Below are 19856 nucleotides of genomic sequence, written 5' to 3'. Positions count from 1 at the left end.
ACTCCCTCTCTTCTCAAATGGGAATGTCGCCTCCCATGAGCATTTTTCCAAAGGGGAGAAGAGCTTTGCTACAAAGGGCTGCAGTTGTAGCATGCCTGCTAGCTGAAAGTAAAAGCAGTCCAGATGGGAAAGGGCCCATTTTATCATTGCTGAGCATATGCTGCCACCTAGCGGTCTTGTTCTCTGTGAATAACTTGGAAGCAATAGCAAGCTTATTATTTTGACAGCTCAGCTTATTATTGTATTAAAAGATTTCAAAATTCTGCATGAAGATTAAAAAAACAAGTTCATGGTCAGACGCTATGATCTGTATGATACATTCCACAGTGTTTTATGTGGATGTACTCTTTTTCTTGGCACAGAATGTTGTACTGAGGGCCAAGCTAGAAGTGATGAATGACACTTGAACGGCAAGTGAACAGACTCACGTGTATTCCTCACTGTTCACTTGCCCTCCACTTGCACTCCACCGATCGAGTGGAGTGCAAGTGGAGCGCAAGTGAACAGGGAGGAATACACGTGAGTCTGTTCACTTGCCATTCAAGTGTCATTCGTCGCTTCTAGCTTGGCTCTATGTTGCTGGGGTCAAAACAAAAAGGCTTTCTTTCCACAACGTTCTGACTTAACAGAACTGCTCCTGTTTCTAGCGCCTGGTAACCCTGGTATCAGACAGCCAGACCTACCCATGTTGTTTCCAGTGGCTCATAGATTTGTGGATCAGTTTGTACTCCCGTTTCTCCATTTTACCCCTTGGAGCTCTGTTGTTCAAAGCACTTTTATCCTGCTCTGACTCCAATACTGGAAGCCAGCCAGGTGCCACAAGGGGAGGCAAGAGATGGGGGAGGCTTTGGCACATGGTTTTTCATAGACCCACTAGCAGCACCACTTTATATGCACATGACTAAATGCAAACAAAGACCTCCGTTGTTTTGCATTGGATCTTGCAAACCAGCTTGGCAAGGTACTGGGAGACCTGTTGTCAAGTTCTCATGTTTTTTTGCTGGGTAAATGTCCTGTTTTGGATTGGGACCAAGGGGGAGTGGATTGAACTTTTCCCCCTGTACCCTTGTCCAGACCCAAGTATCTATATATTTCCCCCAATTAAGTTTGTTTAAAGCTTAGGTTAAACACCCTCCTGCCTCCTAAGGTAAACTCTTGATCCAAATCAGAACCTGACAGCAAATAATCAAAAAAAAAAATGCTTGGATCCTGGAATTCCCGGAGTATCCAGTCTGATTAGATCCTGATGCAAGGCTTCCAAAAAGATAATCAGAGCACCTCATTGTCCACTGTCCTTGTGCTAGAATTGCCAACAGATGGCAGAGATCAGTTCCCCTGGAGAAAACAGCAGTTTTGGAGGGTGAATTCTATGGTGGTATACTCTGCTGTGGTCCTTCCCCTCTCCAAATGCTACCTGCCCTAGGCTCCACCCCCCAAATCTTCCGGAATTACCAGGGCTTTTTTTCAGCAGGAACATGGTGGAACAGAGTTCCGGCACCTCTTAAAAATGGTCACATGGCTGGTGGCCCCACCCCCAATCTCCAGACAGAGGGGAGCTTAGATGGCCCTCCTCGCCACTCCGCAGCGCAGAGGGCAATCTAAACTCTTCTCTGTCTGGAGATCAGGGGGCGGGGCCACCGGCCATGTGGCCATTTTCACCAAGGGTGATTTAAACTTTAAAAAACTCCCCCCTTGTTCCAGCTGACCCAAAGTGACGTCATTGTGCAGTCCTGAGTTCCACCACCTCTTTTCCCAGAAAAAAAGCCCTGGGAATTACCAACCTGAAGTGGGCAACCCTACATTGTGCAAGTTCTCTTTCCTTATTAGAGTAATCAGAAAAAGTTTTTTTTCTCCTTTTGTACTCACAGTTAAAAGCTTGGGAGGCTCTTTGGCTGGATGTTACGGGAAGCTTGACCTCCTCAGCTGTACAAAGCCAGGTCCTGGTGGAGGGAAAGATGGACGCCAAAGAGAAACTGAAACTAGCAGCTTCCAAAGGGAAGAAGTGTCTTCGTTATTACATGGGATATTTAAAGGGTAAATTTGATATTGCTTGGGATATATTGGGATATATTGAGAGAGGTTTGAAGTCTCTAGGGTAACGTTTGCTTCCAGGATAATCAGCTGAATTTGGATTTCTTCAAACTGAGGAGATAATTTTAAACCAGACCAAATAATGGATCCAGCCATCCATGGACTTTGCGGAGTGAGACTTGTCCATTTCCTCCTCCTGCCATCCATTAAGCCCCCAGAATTTTTGTTTCATGGGGGCCCTCAGGAATAGCATAGAGGGGAAAAGTCGAGATCTGCAGTGGGAGAAGGAAATTGGCCAAAACCTCTGCTCCCTTTTCTGCAAATGCAAATGAATAGAGGTCAGCCATAGTTTTTGGACCATAATTGATATTATCTCATTTTTGCATCTGTGTGCATGTTCTCGTGCAAGATGAGTCCTTCCCTTCATGATCATGGGGCTCTTTAGCTTGAGAAACAACGACTGAGGGGTGACATGATAGAGGTTTACAAGATTATGCATGGGATAGAGAAGCTAGAGAAAGAAGTATTTTTCTCCCTTTCTCACAATACAAGAACTCATGGGCACTCAATGAAATTGCTGAGCAGTCAGGTTAGAACGGATAACAGGAAGTACTTCTTCACCCGAAGAGTGATTAGCACGTGGAATTCACTGCCTCAGGAGGTGGTGGCAGCTTCAAGCATAGACAGCTTCAAGAGGGGATTGGATAAACATATGGAGCAGACATCCATCAGTGGCTATTAGCCACAAGGTATAGATGGAACTCTCTGTCTAGGGCAGTGATGCTCTGTATTCTTGGTGTTTGGGGGGGGGCAATCAGTGGGAGGGCTTCTAGTGTCCCTTCCCCACTAGCAGACCTCCTGAGGACACCTGTGTTTTTTGGCCACTGTGTGACACAGAGTGTTGGACTGGATGGGCCATTGGCCTGATCCAACATGGCTTCTCTTGTGTTCTTATGTTCTTATGTCCAGTAGCACCTTTAAGACTAACCAACTTTATTGTAGCATAAGCTTTCAAGAACCACAGCTCTCTTTGTCAGATGCATGGAGGGTATGAAGAAACTGGCCAAAGATATAGGTGGGGAGGGGAGGGAGGAGAGGGTGCAGGGAATGAAGGCCATGTCAATACAAATCAGTTGCAAAAGTCATGAAAGAGGTGGAGTGCACAGTCCAGGCTGGGTGTGACCTCTTCCCTCCATTGCTGAATCTGAATGGAATGCCTGAAGGCATTCCTTTCTGATAATGAGATAACCATCCAGAGTCTCTATTCAATCCAAGTCTGATTGAGTCAAATTTACATATGAATTTACATATGAATTCCAATTGAGCAGCTTCCTGTTGGACTTTGTTTTTGAAATGTTTCTGTTGAACTACAGTGATCTTTAAGTCCTTGATGCAATGTCCAAGTAGATTGAAGTCTTCCCCCAGCCAGTTTCTTCATACCCTCCATGCATCTGACGAAGAGAGCTGTGGTTTTCGAAAGCTTATGTTACAATAAAGTTAGTTAGTCTTAAAAGTGTTACTGGACTTTTTTTACTATTTTGCAGCTACAGACTAACAGGGCTAACTCCTCTGGATTTTCTCTTCATGGACACTGCTTTATTTGCCTGCCTCTCAAAAGAACTGACTACAGAACATCTAAATGTCTATTCCTTTTTGCCATCACAGGAGATTTCGAAGACGGACTGGAGCTCTCAGCTTGTGTGGATGGCCAGCAACGTGCCGTTCTTAATGCCTACCTTGTCATTAATGGAGTGAGGCAGGAGGACATGGGGCAACTGGCCTTGGAAGCCACTAACCGAAGCTTAACTTTGAATGCCTATTGCCGTGGCAATCCACTTTTGAAGGCTGAGGTACGACGCTTCCAGAAACCGACATTTATAAAGACAGAAGTAGATGCAACTGGCCATCATTTAGTTATTCACATCTGGGCTGGCATCAAGAATTGGTATTGTTGTGCAGCTGCCAAGGCCTAAGAGGGCGCACAGCTGACTCCTAACCTCCCATGACCTAGCAGCAGCAGCGACCACTCCTTACCAGTGTGTGCAGCTGTGGCCAGAGTGGGCCCCTCCAAGCCTGTCTGATCGAGCAAACCACAGTGGCAGCTAGGAGAAGGAAGAGCACCCCCTGTGGTCTGCTTGCCTGTTCAGTCTCTCTCTTGAGCTGCAGTGGCTGCGCTGCTCGTAGCAGCCATTGCTGTTTAATAACAGGGATGCCAAGCAGGAACAACAGCCCGTCCCCACTACCCTCTGAAGTGGTTTATCCTAGACTCAGGTTGAGTCTCTCTATGAAAACTAGTCATTCATCCACCAAAGCACCCCACGCCCCACACTGTCTTCTTACTTTAATTAAGAAGCCTCATTGACCATTTTGGGGTCCTACCAGGGTTCCTAAATTATACAAATTCAAGTTTTTCTCTTTTTTTTTTTAAAAAAAATGCTTGCAGTCCAGAGTGAATGAAATAACATCCGACCTACAACACAGACTGGTAGCAAAGATCAAAAGCTTGGAGGAACGAATTTGGGAGTTCAGAAGATCGGTAAGATGTTCACATGGTGCATATAATAATAATAACAACAATATTCCATTTATATACCTCCCTTCAGGACAACTTAATGCCCACTCAGAGCGCTTTACAAAGTGTGTTATTATCATCCTCACAACAATCACCCTGTGAGGTGGGTGGAGCTGAAAGAGCTTGGAGAGAGCTGGCTTCAAGCAGAGAAATGGGGAATCAAACCTGGCTGTCCAGATTAGAGTCCTGCCACTCTTAACCACTGCACCAAACAGTCATGTTTGGTGAGTTCTGCATCACTTGAACTTCAATATGCTGCACTTCGAAAACACACTGGAGACCCAATCATGGCTTTTCGTTTAATGAGGACCCTTAAGTTTAAATTATTTCCCCCATTTATACTCCACCTTTCTACCCCATGTAGGACCTAGGTGGCTTACACTGTTCTCCTCTCCTCTGTTTTACACACAGCAAAGCAATGGGGAAGCGTTAACCTCCTCATCTTAGATGTAGTTTGGGGTGCCTATTGTTTTCCCTAAATAGATCAGGAGTAAAGCAATGCAATATCTTACTCTGAAATACTTAAAATGAAGTGTTTTCATTGTCACTCCTTCCTGCTGTGTTCTCTGTTTTTCTTCAAGATGAACAAAGCTGCTGTCGCATAGTGGTTAAGTAGTTGGGCTGTGAACCAGCACTCTGTTGCTTCGAATCCTGCTACTGCTATGAACTCTGTAGGTGGCCTTAAGTAAGCCACTCCTCTCAGCCCCAGCTATATTGTGGGGATAATAACAACACTGAGAGCTAAATTACAAGAAACAAATTACACAAGGATGTTCACATGAAGGAAGTCACAATGTTAACCAGGAAGCCGAGTTTTAAAAGACAGATCTGAAAGCTTTGTCCATTTCCCCTCTCTACAGAGCAAGCAAAGATCACTCCTCAGAGGGTTTGTTTAGTTCCTCTTCACCTCTCAATGGTTCACCTCCCCTTCTAGAAGGAGAAGAGGAAATAAACCCTCTGAGGAACCATCTTTGCTGCTCTGTAGAGAGGGGAAACTGACAAAGCCTTCCTATCTGTCTTTTAAAACTCAGCTTCCTGGCTAACATTGCGACTCCCTTCACGTGAGCGTCCTTGTGTAACTCGTCTCTTGTAGTTTAGCTCTGACTTTGTTCACCACTCTGAGTGGGCACTAATCTGTCTGGAAAACTGGTATATAAGCACATTGTTGTTGTTACAATTCTGATGTTATCTTCTTTCTCCCAGGTGTGTGTGTTTTAATCCACATCATATTCTTGATTTGGGGGGCTTGCTATAGGTACAGCACATTGGATTCCTCTACGATGCTGCTGGCTGGCTCTTAAGATTCTCCCAGGAGGTAGCAGGAATCATCCAAAACGGGTTAAGAAGAGCCACCCAGGTGTGGAGGCAGAGTGGAGTCCAGCATGCACTGCAGAACGACCTCCCTCTTTATCTGGGGAAAATTCAAGACTTTGCTCGGCAGATGCAGAGCGAGCTGCAAAGTAAGCTGGGATCAGTGGGAGGGCAAAAGCTGTGGGAAATCATGGCATTAGAATTGGTAGGGGATGCAGTCGATATTTGCCGCATCCCAAACCAAGCTTGAAGTTTGGCTTATGCTTAACAATCTGGACCCCTTTCTGCTATTACATTTTTTTAAAAAAAATTAAGAGCCATTAAGGACACTGAAGGATGCCTATTATGACGTGACTTCAAAACCTTGGGATGAGGTGTGGCAAGAAAGGACAGAAGAGTATCTGAGGAAGCTTCAGGCTTTGGTCCCCACCATTGTGAAGGAAGTCTGTCTGATGGAACCCATCCAGGTTTCTCTACGAACTTTGAAAACTGGCTTAGATATGGTAGGTATATCTATAAAAGCTTCAGTTATCCGCAAGTGCCAAGGGCCAAAACAGACACAGTGGGAGAAAGTTTAGGATGATTCTTTTTTTAAAAGCTCATTAGGAACTCACAGGCAGCAGGTTTGAAGGGTCCAGACGGGCTGGATGAAAGCTGAGAGGAGCAGTTCAACTGCTTTGTCCTGTCTTTCCTTTCTTGCAGAGACACATACTTTCTAGAAGTAAACGACAGAGCAGAACGTGGTTTATGCACGAAAGAAAACTAAGCTGCTCCTTGTCTGGACTCATAAATATATTCATTATAAGCTGCAAGGAACAATAGGAGGGGGAACAATTTGGAAATCCCTCCCTCCCTCCCTCCCTCCCTCCCTGCCAAACTTGTCCTCCAGAATTCTGTAAGCTGTCAGGGGGCTTGAAGAGGCTAATTTTGCCTTTTCCCCTTTAATTGACTTTTAGCTGCTGTCAGTAGTTCATGACTCCTGAAGCAAGTATTTCTTTATTTATGTTCCCCCTTTCTCCCTGGTGGGGACCCAAAGCAGCTTATGCTGTTCCCGCCTCCTCTATTTTACCTCACAAAAACCCTGTGAGGTAGATTAAGGCCCAGCTAGACATGACGGCATCCTTCTGATTGCCATGAAGACACCTTTGCCATTTTAAAGTAATTTGAATATGGTGTGAGGGCCCAATCCTGATCGGGCCCATAGCGCACATGGATGAGTTGCTCATTTCAACACTGTGCCCTTGATGTCAAAATGGCTGTGCCCCAGCAGCTGTTTTGACACTTGAAAATGTGAGGGGAACAGGAGCACCAGTTTGGTGTAGTGGTTAAGAGCGGTGGGACTCTAATCTGGAGAACCGGGTTTGATTCCCCACTCCTCTACTTGAAGTCAGCTGGGTGAACTTGGGTCAGTCACAGCTCTTCCAGAGTTCTCTCAGCCCCACCCACCTCACAGGGTGTTTTGTTGTGGGGATAATAATAACACACTTCGTAAACTGCTCAGAGTGGGTGTTAAGTTGTCCTGAAGGACGGTAAATAAATCAAATGTTGTTGTGGTTGTGGTTGTTGTTATTAGCATCACTCTGCAGGCCCAGTCAGGATGGAACACCTATGACATTTTTAGATAACTTTAAACAGGTAGCACCGTTATGGCATCATGTCTAGTTTGACCCTAAGGCTGCAAGTGTATGGCTCATCATTAGATAGGTTTGAGTTAATATACAAAGCCTAAGGACTTTTTTTTAAAAAAAAAATATTGGATGGGTTCACATACATTCCAAAGACATTTAAAAACAAATATTCCCCCTTTCTTGACATATGCTATCCCACCCCCCCACCCCTTCCCCTTTTCTGAGTTGACTCCCAACTGCACTCTGATCCTTTTTCTTCTTATCCCTATATCTAAGTTATATTTATCCCTACTATTCAAGGCAAAGTATTAACTTCTATATCAAATCTACCTCTTAATAACTGTCAAGAGACCACAATTGACCTTTCACATCCCATTTCTTCTCCAGGTAATTTTTAAATTTCTCTCAATCCACCATAAATTCCCTTGGATTCCGTTCTCTTACCTTTCTTGTTAAATTGTCCATTTCTGCCATGTGCAGCAATTTTTGGATCCAATCTTGAGTTTCCGGTAGCTCTTCTTGCTTCCAATACTGTGCATACAATAATCTTGCAGCTACTGTCATATAATAAACTAATACCCTATCTCTAACATCAACATTTTCCATATTTAATCCCAATAATAATAATTCTGGACTCTTTGCTACATTGCTTTTCAAAATTGATGACATTTCAGCAAAAATCTTAGACCAAAACGTCTTAGCTTTTTCACAAGTCCACCACATGTGATACATCGAACCTTCATGTTTTTTACATTTCCAGCATTTATTTGACATTTGGCTGTTGGCATTCGCTAACTTCTTTGGTGTTAAATACCATCTGTACATCATCTTGTATCCATTTTCTTTTAAGCTGGTAGATGCTGATATTTTCAATGTGTTTCTCCAAAAATATTCCCAAGTGTCCATTGTAATTTCTTTATTAAAGTTCACTGCCCATTTTACCATTTGGACTTTGACTGTTTCATCTTCTGTATGCCATTTCAATAAAAGTTTATATATCTTAGAAATAATTTTTAGTCCATCTCCCAACAAAAGTTCCTCTAATTCTCCGTTTTTCTGTCTAAAACCTCTTTTCCTTTTGTCCGATTCAAATAAGCCTCAGGACTTTTTTTCAGCAAGAACACGGTGGAATGGAGTTCTGGCACCCCTTGAAAATGGTCACATGGCTGGTGGCCCTGCCCCCTGCTCTCCAGACAGAGGGGAGTTTAGATTGCTCTCTGCGCCGCTCCAGCAGCGCGGAGGGCAATCTAAACTCCCCTCTGTCTGGAGAGCAGTGACCAGGGCCACCAGCCATGTGACCATTTTTGCCAAGTATATACAATCCCCCCCTTTTTTGCTCCTTTCATCATTGGTGCTGGTGGGAGGAGGGAGTCATCGTATTGTTAGGTCTCCCTCTCCAGCTTAAAGAGAGTCCCAGAGGAATTGCTTCATAAATCAGGATCTGCAGCCAAATTTGGATACCCATTCAAACCACATATGCCAAGGACCTGTGCTGTCTGTGCACACCACATTGTTTTCAGTGGGGTGGGATGTACATTCAGTTGCACATCTGGACACATGGATCGCTTTGTGCATTTGACCGTGCATTTCATTGGAAGGATTAAAATGTGGGCAGACAGGTTTCCTCACATGGATGCTCCTGGGCCTCCAAATGCAGCAAGTGATGTGTATTTAGAAGCCCATTTATGTGCCCGGATTTCCTTAGGGCCAGATATGTGTAAGCTTTTAACATCTTTGTTTGTGTTAAATTCAGGTTTCCTTTTATATCTGCATTTTTTTCAGAAGAGAGACAGTAACTTTTTTTCTTACAGAAAACAATCCAATTTAAAATAAATAAATCCATTGTTTTTATCAACCCTACAAACAGGCAACACAACAGATTCTAAGCTGGGCAGAAGCCAAGATCTCGAAAGCAATGGCCAAGATCCAGAAACCTTTATCGAACCTGTACAGTTTTTCAGCCAGGTAACATGGCAGGAATTTTGTAATGGTTTCTTAATGCACAGTATCCATGCTTCTGCTGAACTGATGCTTCCCTGTTGCTCCAACTAATTTGCACTCTTAGAGCCAAGCTACAAGTGACGAATTACACTTGCCTGGCAAGCGAACAGACTCATGTGTATTCCTCCCAGTTCACTTGCCCTCCACTTGATCATTACATGAAGGGCAAGTAGAGGGCAAGTGGAGGGCAAGTGAACAGGGAGGAATACACATGAGTCTGTTCGCTTGCCAGGCAAGTGTAATTCGTCACTTGTAGCTTGGCTCTTAGAGAAAGGCTAGGGCTATATCCTGTGCACTGGGATAGGTAACATATATATAGCCCTTGAGTTGCACACTGAAGCCCCAGCAAATGCAAGTGGTAAGCAAGCACCACCTGGGCATCCATCCCTCCCCTCCACAGAACTGTCTACAACTGTGTGTTTAGCCTCCTCCCTCCCCATTCATGCCACATGGGTGCTTTGCAGAAACTGCTCCATGGCCTTGAGGTTGCCAGTGCTGCCCACCGGAGAGCCCGGGCTGGACCCAGCCAATATCACAAACTATCTCATTGAAGAGAAACTGATGAAGCCTCTCCGCAGCTTCTACGACATCAACCTGGTTGCGGAATATTACAGATTCAAGCGGAGCATGATGGAGAGCCCTTTTGCACGTGAGTCCTTTTAAAGCCACTGTGGCATAGTGGTTAGAGTGTCAAGGTTCTGGGAGAACCAGGTTCGGATCCCCGCTCTGCCATGGAAGTTTACCGGGTGATCTTGGGCCAGTCGCACCCCCTTAGCACAACCTACCTTACAGGGTTGTTGTGTGGATAAAATAGAGGAGAATTATTATCACCTTGGGTACCTGTTGGGGAGAAGGCTAGGTTATAAATGAAATAAATGTAATATAATAAAAACAACCCTGAATCTTGTACTTTTTCCTACTGAGTTCATAAAGTGTGTATGGCAGGGGGAATCATTGCCAGATACAAGTGATTTTATATAGACCTGTGCAGTTGGAGACATTCATATCACAGAATATTTATTCATCTTCTCTAGTGTTTGACTAGAGAAAATAACATTTTGTGGCGCAAATTCCCAGAGCCCTCCTGGGCCATTTCCACACATCCTAAAAAGAGCACCTACTCACTGAATACTGGCGGCTCTTTTCGCGGGATTTCCGTTTCCAAAACAGATGCAGGCAGTTTTGCTTCCATTTTCGCAGCACCGCAAAAACTGCCTCCATTTTGGAAACAGAGACGTCCGAAATCCCACAAAAAGCTGACAGTGTTCGGTGAGTGGGGAACTCTTTTTAGGTCGTGTGGAAACAGCCCTAGTTATGCTGGTGTTTCTTTTGCCTAACTTCCCTCAAGAAGAAGAGGGGCAGAAGAAACTGCAGAAACTCCCAGGCTGCTGGACAGAAATGATGTCGACCCCCATTGAGTTTCATGGTCCAGCTGGCCGCATGCAATATGGATTTGCTGTATGATTTGTAACTTCTACTTTATGTTTGGAGAGGCACGGTAAAGCGGCACGTCCTTGAGGAAGTTTATGTGAAATGAGGACAGGAGCCAGTATCTCGTTGGGCGGAGCCAGTATCTCGTTGGGCGGAGCCAGTATCTCGTTGGGCGGAGTTGGGTTGCCAGCGTTTCCACGAATCTGTGAATAAACAAGAAGTTACCTACCATTATATTCATTAATTGCACCTTTGGACTTACGTGTTGGCAGGACTGACTGGAACAGAGCCACTGGGCACGTCTCCTTGCTTTTGTTCATTAAAAGAAAATAAAGAGATTGGCTTTGTTAATTCAATTCTGTAAATACACGGCATTGATATGTAAATCAGGTAATTAGATGTGTGCAGATGATATGGAGAGGACAGTTGGTTTTGTATACTGTTTATATATATTTATTTCATTGCTCTTAGTCACTTTAAGATAACTTAATACATTTGTCATTTTTACTTTACTGTGGTTTATATTCTTATTGGATATGCTTTAACTTTGGATTCATGTGGTGGTCACGGTGAGCCAGGGGCTCTTTGTATAGACAGTAAACTCTCAAAGTGGACAACACATGTCACAAAAGGCAAAGTTTTTTTTTCAGAATCACAGTTTCCCCTCCCCAATTTTATCTCAGCCCGAGCCCTAGATATTGGGGACTTCCAGGGCAAACCTAAACAGAGTCACACCATTCTAGACCCGTTGACTTCAGCAGACATAGAAGGGCATTGCTCCACTTAGGTTTGCAGTGTTAGAGACACCATTTTTTCACATCCTCCAGATCATGCAATGTTGATGGGATACAGGCACCTGCAGACATTTGACGGGAAGATATACAGCTTGACTACCAAATGCAGTGTGCTGCTAGCCAAGGATTTTGTTCACAACACATTTACTATAGTCTTAAACCAGGACGACGCTGGAGGGAGGTCCCTCTACATAGTCATGGATGGGACAGTGACCATCATCTACCCAGAACAGAAGGTGAGAGAGAACAGAAGAGCTGGTTAAATTTTCTGTACCTCAAATGAAGTCCATTCATGTTTGGACAAGGACATCTCAACCTGTGCAGGAGAAAATGAAGAACAGAGATTCACTGATCTACTTTTGAAATTTCTATCCTTGCTACATGATTTTATGAAATCCAGTGGGTGGATGAAACTAACGCTGCTGTCCCTGGTCAATTGATCACTTAAATTAATTGGTTAACCATTTGGTTAAAAATCTTTTCATGAGGGATGCTGCCAGCATTCTTCTCCTCTGATTGTCTGCCTCAAGTTAGGAGTTATGAATGACCTGGGCCGTTTCCACACTACTTACCTTCATCCAGAATGCTGCGGAGCGGAGCGATGTCACACAAAACTCACGCAAGAAGACACTATCTTCCACGTTTTTTTCGCAACGTTCCGCAGCATTCTGGATGAAGGTAAGTCATGTGGAAACGGCCCAGGTATTGTTTCCAGTGCAGAAGCTAGTGTCTATGTTTTGTAGGGAACTCAGAAAACTTGGTTTCTTGGTATGAGTTGGTCTCCTGAAATTTCATTTTGCTGTCTCTTAAACAGGCCTACAAGAAGTACAACTATTCTCTGATGGAGGAGAATTGCCAGAATTTTGTTGTCCCTTTTGAAGAAAATGATATTGCTGTTGGAAGACAATCAGCTCATATAGAAGTGTCCAGTACCAATGGGGCATCGTTTTCGTGTGACCTTCGTTATGACCTCTGTACTCTGACCTTAGAAGGCTGGCATCATGGTTAGCACTAAATGTTCACCCATTGATTGGAAAGCATGGTATACTTGGATGCAACCCATGGCAGAACACATGGGACCCTTTAGTGACTGTATGTCCCACCATTGATTGCATGTCCTGCCATTGCCAGAGTATTAGGGAATGCACTTCTATCCCTTCACTCGGTATATTAGAAAAGATAATGAGGAAAAGAAGACTGGGTCAGATTGCTGCAGGCTGCAAAGGGTGTGCTTGAAGAGTAAGAACATGAGAAGAGCCCTGCTGGGTCAGACCAAAGGTCCAATTAGTCCCGCATCCAGTTTTCCACAGAGGCCACCCAGATGCCTTCCTGCCTTCCAGGAAGCCCACAAACAGAGTAACAGCCCTCCCCATCCAACAACTGCCTCTCCCCATATGTTCCTCTGCAAGTTCTGCGTTCTGCATTCAAGTAGTTTCTGGTGGTCTCCAGCCCAAGGGACATTCGCTTGGCCTCAACCAGGGCTAGAGCTTTCTTGGTCCTGGCACTGGCCTGGTGGAACACTCTTCCATTTGAGATCTGGGCCCTGTGAGATCTGTTGCAGTTCCGCAGGGCCTGTAAAATGGAGCTGCTCCACCGGGCCTTCAGCTGAGGCAATTCATTCCTCCTGACTGCTCGTGTCCCACTCTTCCTGCCCTGGATATGAACTTAATGTGCCAGCTGCACTTTAGGTCTTTATTCAGCCTTTAATTGAAAAGGACGGCAGACGCCTCTTTGTATCCATATCTGTTAATATTGACATGGTTTATTATTTTAATGTAAATTTGTGTATTTTAATATGTGACCTGCCCTAAGCCTGCTTGCGGGGAGGGTGGGCTATAAGTCTAATAAATGATATGAAATGAAAAATGATATTCAGGGGTACACTACCTCTGAAAGTGGAGTTTTGAACATGTAAAGCTGCCTTCAATGAGCGAGAACATCCGTCTAGCAAGCTTGATGTTGTCAACTCTGACTGGCAGCCACTCACTGAGGCTTTCTAGTTCCTTTGAACTTTTTTTTTTTTAAAGCTGGATCAAACTTGGGACCTTCTGTATGCAAAGCGGGTGCTCTACTATGAGGCAAGACCCATCCCTATTTCTGTTTAGCCGTTGTAAAAAATCCATCTGTCTATAGCTAGCAACTAATATGTGTATCTTGAATGGGAAAGGTGGAGGTTCGCATTATGCTCCGGGCTTGGGAGCCAGCCAAAACTCTTCCATCTGTACTGAAGCTCAGTGGTGGGACATAAGAAAACCATCCTCCCTTCCCCCAAATAGGCGGCGGCGGAGGGGAGGCCAAAGAGGGGACTTTCTGGTGAACAGGAAAGATCCTTTGACAAAAGACTGACAGCATTTGCTGTTGGTGAGCCAGAGAGTGGAACGTGAAGGACAGCTGCTAGACTGACTTTTTCATTCCTTATTATAAAAAGATGTCAAAGCTGAAAGGGCTCCCAGTAAGCTAACAAGCCTGTCTTTTGTGCTCAGCGCTACTGATTTTAAAGCATGCTCCTGCCAAGTTTTAAACTTACATGATCGAGTCAAAGGTCAAGAAGGCTTGAAAAAATTTTCTCCAGCTTTCTCCAATGGCAATAGACATAAATCTGCCGGAGTTCTGCATTAAAGAATTGTAGGGGTATCTCAGGGAGTTTACTAACCTTTAAGGCTTCTGAGACTCAATTTCTTTTGGCTTTAGGAGCTTCTGCTGGCATTTTTGGTACCAATGACAATGAAGCTGGCAATGAATGGATGCTTCCCAATCGTTCATATTCTGCCAGCATGCAGGAATTCACACACGGGTGGCAGGTAAGCCAGAAGCATCTTTGCAAAGGAAATGCTGGTTATTGGCTGTTAAGGGACTAGTCTGCATATACAGCTAAATGAGCTGGTAGGCTCCTGCGGTGATAAAACAGGCTGTTGCTTCAGAATGCAAGTGAGGAAAGGTTTAACTATGACGTGATGATTCCACACACATTGGATAATGCACTTCCAATCCTCTTTAGAGATCATTTGGAACTGAATTTTTCATGTGTGAAACAAAAAATCCACTTCCAAACGATTGCTAAAGTGCATTGAAAAGTGCATTATCCAACCTGTGCGGAATCAGCAACTGTTTATGGAAATGTTCCTGATACTGACTACTAATTTCACACTGTGTAATCCGCCTTGAGTCTCAGTGAGAAAGGTGGACTATAAATGATATAAACAAATTAAAAAGCTACTAGTGGAACTTTTTTTTGTCACAGAGAGTCACATAGGGCAGCAGAACCACAACTCCACATCTGGTTCAGAGAGAGAGAGAGAGAGACAGAGAAGGAGATCCTGCACCTTCAAGGTTCATCAATTCACTCTGAATATTTGATGTCCATTCCTCAACCTCAAATCTTTCCAAAAGTCTCTCCATTACACATCTCCTGGAAAATTTATCTGAAAAGCTTTCCAACAAAAAACCGCAAATCTTTCCTTTTTCTCTCAGATCTTTTCAATTCTGTCTAAGGGGAAATCACCAGCCAGACAACCAAATGGTCCCTCATCCTCTATTGATTATATGCAGGTCAGCTGTCAGGAGGAATTATTTGTTCGCTTGGCTCTCTCCACAAACGTGCCAGTTCTCCCAGCTATTCTGACAGGTGGAAGTCTAGAATCTTCCATTTTTGGTTTCTGTAGGAAAAGGAGTTTTAGCTTAACTCTCTTAGTGCAAATTAAACATTGAACTCAAGTATGTTACCTAAATGAGACTGAAAACCAAGGCCGAATCACGTGAAGAGCTCCAGGAGGGTCTCCACAAACTGGGTGAGTGGGCAACAGTGTGGCACTGTTAGCCATAGTGACAAAAGGGAACTTCTACATTCAGAGGCAGTATATATCTGATTTAGGGTTGCCAGCTCCAACTTGGGAAATTCCTGGAGATCTGGGGGGATGAAACCTGGAGAAACCTGGAGAAAGTGGGGTTTGGGGAACGAAAGGACCTTGGCATGGCATAATTCCAGAGATTTCACCCCCAAAGTAGCCATTTTCTCCAGGTGAACTGATCTCTGTGGCCTGGAGACCAGTTTTAATTCCGGGAGATCTCCAGCCACTACCTGGAGGGTGGCAACCCTAATCTGAATACCAGTGCCAGGAGGCAACGTCCAAGGAAGGCCTCAGCCTCTACGCCCTGTTGTTGGCCCTCCAGAGTAACTAGTTGGCCACTATTTGAAACAGTATGTTGGACTAGGTAGACCCCTGGTCTAATAACCCAGCAGGGCTCTTCTTATGTTCACATATCTCAAAATCCGTTTTTAAGTTATACAACGGTTTGCTGTGTGTGTGGACCTGCAGGTCATAAAGTGCATAGCGATGCAGTGTTTACCTGAGGCAAGCCTGCAACAAATAATATATGTAACCTCATTGACTCCTGCTCCCAAGTACCTATAATCAGGATTCCTAGATTCCTATCAAGTAGCTGGTTCCCATGTGTAAAGTCAGGTGCAGGTTACTTCAAGCTGAGCTCATGCTGGCAACAGGTCAACTTTCTATCACAACATGACTAGTTGATATTAAACCACTTATCCTAGCCCAGTAGTGTCTATTCCAACAGAATGCCGTTCTTTAGAATCCCTGTTTTAGCTGGAGATACCAAGGACTGAAGCTGTCATTTTCCATATGTAAAGAAGGGGTTCCACCATAGTGCTAAGTCCCCTCTTACGTTCCTATTGTCACCTTAATCTGTGCAGAAATGGTGTAAAGATCTGGGCTGAATCCACACGTCTAGGCATAGCACTAAACTGCCGGAATGGTAGCGTCTTCCTGGCGCAATTTCTGACATCATTGTGCCACGTGGCGCCAGGAAGATGCTATCATTCCGGCAGTTTAGTGCTATGCCTAGACGTGTGGATTCAGCCCTGGCCACAGCCATATATTGGGAGCTGGATATGTTATGGAAGCTGGAATGCACACCCACCCTTCTCACAAACACAGTATCATATATCACCTTTGTCTTTATACATAAAGGCAGGGTATAAAATGCAAGATTTTAGTAACAACAAACATCCTGGTTGTGTGCTGATGCCACGCATCTGTTTCCTTTCACAGGTGAGCAGCCAGTGCAGCCCGGCAAAGAAGAAAAACAAGCTGTGTCCCATTGCAACGAGCCCTGATATCTGCAAAACGTTTTTCCAGGATTCCATTTCCATCTTTAGGAACTGTTTTAAAGTAGTATGTACCATTGTTCAAACATGGCATAAGGCATGAAACTACTGGCACTCAGTCTCACCAGATTCCCAACCTGCATTAATTCCTGGTGGGAAATTGCTAGGAGAATTTATCTTCTAACATTGCACTTCTGCTTTTTTACAACAACTGTTAGCTGAGAAACCATCCTTCTCCGCCATCTAGGGAAATATTAATGTGTAATTTTTTTTCTCCTTTTAATTTTTGTGCACAGAATTGCATGAATTTCAACCTGTGTCCTTTAGTTAAAATGCCCAGGTTTTTCTATGCTTTTCTTTGAGGTGGTTTATGTGTCATTCCATTTCTCTCCCTTATAGACAATTGAAAACAAAACAAAAATCATTGCCTTTATTAGGGGCAATTTTTCTATCAAGTTTAGTTAATACGGTTGGGTGGGGTGAGGAAAGATGAGCACAATTTCATCCCAACTCTGAAAATGCCATACAAGAAACTTGAATTTCTGAGTCAAAGCAGAGTTGTCCTGAAATTCAATAGCATCCAGAACAGGAGTAGCTATTTCAAATTCCCTTGAAAGCTTACCAAATGGTGCCCATAGATAGATCGGCCTGCCGTGACAAAGCATAATCTCCCATCACTCTGACCAGACTAGCATTGCCAAGGCCATCTTCCCACATCTCTGCACTGCTGAGCAGCTGTGGAATGGAGGCAGTGACATGCTTCCCCATAAGGCCAAAGGCTAGAAGTGGTTTCCACCACATATTTTTATTATATCCAATCAGTAAAATATAAAATTATATCTATTTTAAACTCTGCTGATCCTTTCCCATAGCGAAGAATACCAGCCAGCAATAGATAGAAGCAGAATTATATTCACCAATTATGTTTTGTTTTGTTTTCCTTTTAAAGGTGGATCCTGAACCATTCTACAAACTCTGTGTAGCTGACATGTGTGCGCTGCACAGTATGAAAGCAGCCTGCACCTTGGCTGCAGCATTTGTGCACTTGTGCGACAGGAACTTTGTCCCTCTGGAGATGCCTTCTCAATGTGGTATGCTTTATTTTCCTGGTCCTAACAGAAATCCTGGCTTTTTTTTCAGCTTACGTGGCAGCCAGGTTGAGGTATGAGAAGAAGGTGTAGATGGGAAGTTGGTTTACTTATTCAGCATATTTATTTTCCATCTTCCTCCAAGGTGGTGGTGGTAGTGGTGGGGACCCAAAGCAACTAACAATACACAGAAAGAAAAACCAAGAAAGGGAGGGAAGGCTTCCAATGTTCAAGCAAGTCTTCTTTGTCCCCCAGCTGATCTTCTGCCCTGCTCCGGGCTTGACCCTCAGTCTAAGAGCCAAAGGACAGGAGCCCTTCTACTTGGATTTCCAGGCACACTCAGGCCTTTATATACCTGTGTTTAGAGAGGAGGAGAACTCAGCAAGTTGTTATTCAGTTACTGCTAGGGGTGCCATTCCCCTGCCTGGGGTGGAGGATCCCTACTCCCACCTTTCCTCCCCCCGTGCCTACTTACTTGGCCGGCGGGGGGGCGCATTCCCCAGGACACCCCCCCCCAGGTGGCGCAGCATGCCCCTGGGCAGCACGATGCGCCCACAGCGGCCCGATTGTGGCCAAAACTCACCCCGCAGCAGGCCTGTTTCTGGCTGAATCACGCCCCGCAGCAAGCTGATCTAGCCCTTTAGTGAGTGCAGAAGCACTCCCAGGCTGCCCTTTGGCCCATGTGATGATGTCACTTCCTGGAACCATGTTTCTAAGGGGTCCATCTCTGCAGCCCTGATGTGCATGCTGTGGCTCTGAGGTGCAATTATTAGCCTTGTCTCAGAGAAGGGCCCTGACCTGGATAGCCCAGGTAAGCCTGATCTCATCAGATCTCAGAAGTTCAGCAGGTTGGCTTTGATTAGTAATTGGATTGGAAACCTCCAACAAAGACCAGGGCTGCAGAGCCAGGCAATGGTAAACCACCTCTGTTTGTCTCCTGCCATGAAAAAAACCATCAGGAGTTGCCATGAGTCAACTCTGACTTGAAGGCACTCTCCATCCATCACCAGAGCAGTAGACCAAATTTTATCTTTGCTTCTCCTTCTCAAAGTAAACAACTTTTCTTAATTTCAAAAAAAGACCATGAGGCATGATTGCATTTTACGTTTCTGCGTGCCAGTGAATTAAAGAGAACTTTGACTCACGAATGCTTACTCTGGAATAAATTTCCTCAGTGGTGCCACTGGATTCCTTTTTGGCGTGTCTTGTGACATTTGTAGCTATATGTTCATTCCCAGCCCTTCTACCTCCTCGTTTGCTCCTGGTCAACAGGCAGGCATTTCCTAATGGGAAGGTGATGTTGGACTGTTCACTCTCAGCTGTGGGATCCACTGTCAGGTTTGATCGGGTTCTGCTGCATTCTATTGGTAGCTGAAAACAAAATCTGAAGAAACTATCAAAAATACAGTGAGCAGAAGCAAGGTGCAGTACGGGGACTGAAGAAGCCAAGCAGGGGAGAACTCTTGGCTTCTTGCCCAAGAATCGCCAACATAGCGCTTGAGAGTGGAGTTTGACCTGAGTTTATTTTAGTTTGCATTCTCAACAATAGCTACTATTTCCATTTTTCAGATGGTGAACCTAGGCTGAGAGACAGCAGCTTGCCTAAGGCCCTGCAATGAGTCCATGGAAGAGGAGAGATTCTCACTCAGATCTCTGATATCCAAGGCCAAGTCTCTGACCACTGATAGGGGCCACATTATTGACTGAACGTATTTTGATCACTGAATTGCTTTAGTGTGTTTGGGAGAATATTTACACTGTTCTGTCACCTTCTGTTTCCTGCTTGTGGACACTGGATGAATTCATATTATGTTTAAGAACTGAAGACTTTATGAAAAAAAAGGAAGAGAATTTTGCTCATGCTAAAGCCTGAGG

The 19856-nt window shown here is 44.5% G+C and overlaps 1 protein-coding gene across 1 annotated transcript in view; it reads left to right on the top strand.

Annotated features, from left to right (window-relative positions):
• The window catches only part of LOC129339063 (uncharacterized), a 115376-nt gene extending 95737 nt beyond the window's left edge, over nucleotides 1-19639 (top strand). The window contains exons 61-73 of the mRNA XM_054993668.1: nucleotides 1869-2034; nucleotides 3697-3881; nucleotides 4475-4567; nucleotides 5859-6063; nucleotides 6230-6417; nucleotides 9410-9507; nucleotides 10008-10192; nucleotides 11802-12004; nucleotides 12583-12772; nucleotides 14460-14569; nucleotides 16838-16960; nucleotides 17843-17984; nucleotides 19551-19639. Of these exons, the coding sequence (XP_054849643.1) occupies nucleotides 1869-2034; nucleotides 3697-3881; nucleotides 4475-4567; nucleotides 5859-6063; nucleotides 6230-6417; nucleotides 9410-9507; nucleotides 10008-10192; nucleotides 11802-12004; nucleotides 12583-12772; nucleotides 14460-14569; nucleotides 16838-16960; nucleotides 17843-17984; nucleotides 19551-19600 (1938 nt within the window). The 3' untranslated portion in view covers nucleotides 19601-19639. The remainder of the gene's footprint in view (nucleotides 1-1868; nucleotides 2035-3696; nucleotides 3882-4474; nucleotides 4568-5858; nucleotides 6064-6229; nucleotides 6418-9409; nucleotides 9508-10007; nucleotides 10193-11801; nucleotides 12005-12582; nucleotides 12773-14459; nucleotides 14570-16837; nucleotides 16961-17842; nucleotides 17985-19550) is intronic.
• The last annotated feature ends 217 nt before the right edge of the window (nucleotides 19640-19856 follow it).

This window comes from Eublepharis macularius, chromosome 12 (assembly GCF_028583425.1).
Source record: "Eublepharis macularius isolate TG4126 chromosome 12, MPM_Emac_v1.0, whole genome shotgun sequence".
NCBI lineage: Eukaryota > Metazoa > Chordata > Lepidosauria > Squamata > Eublepharidae > Eublepharis > Eublepharis macularius.
This window is presented reverse-complemented; position numbering and strand designations above follow the sequence as displayed.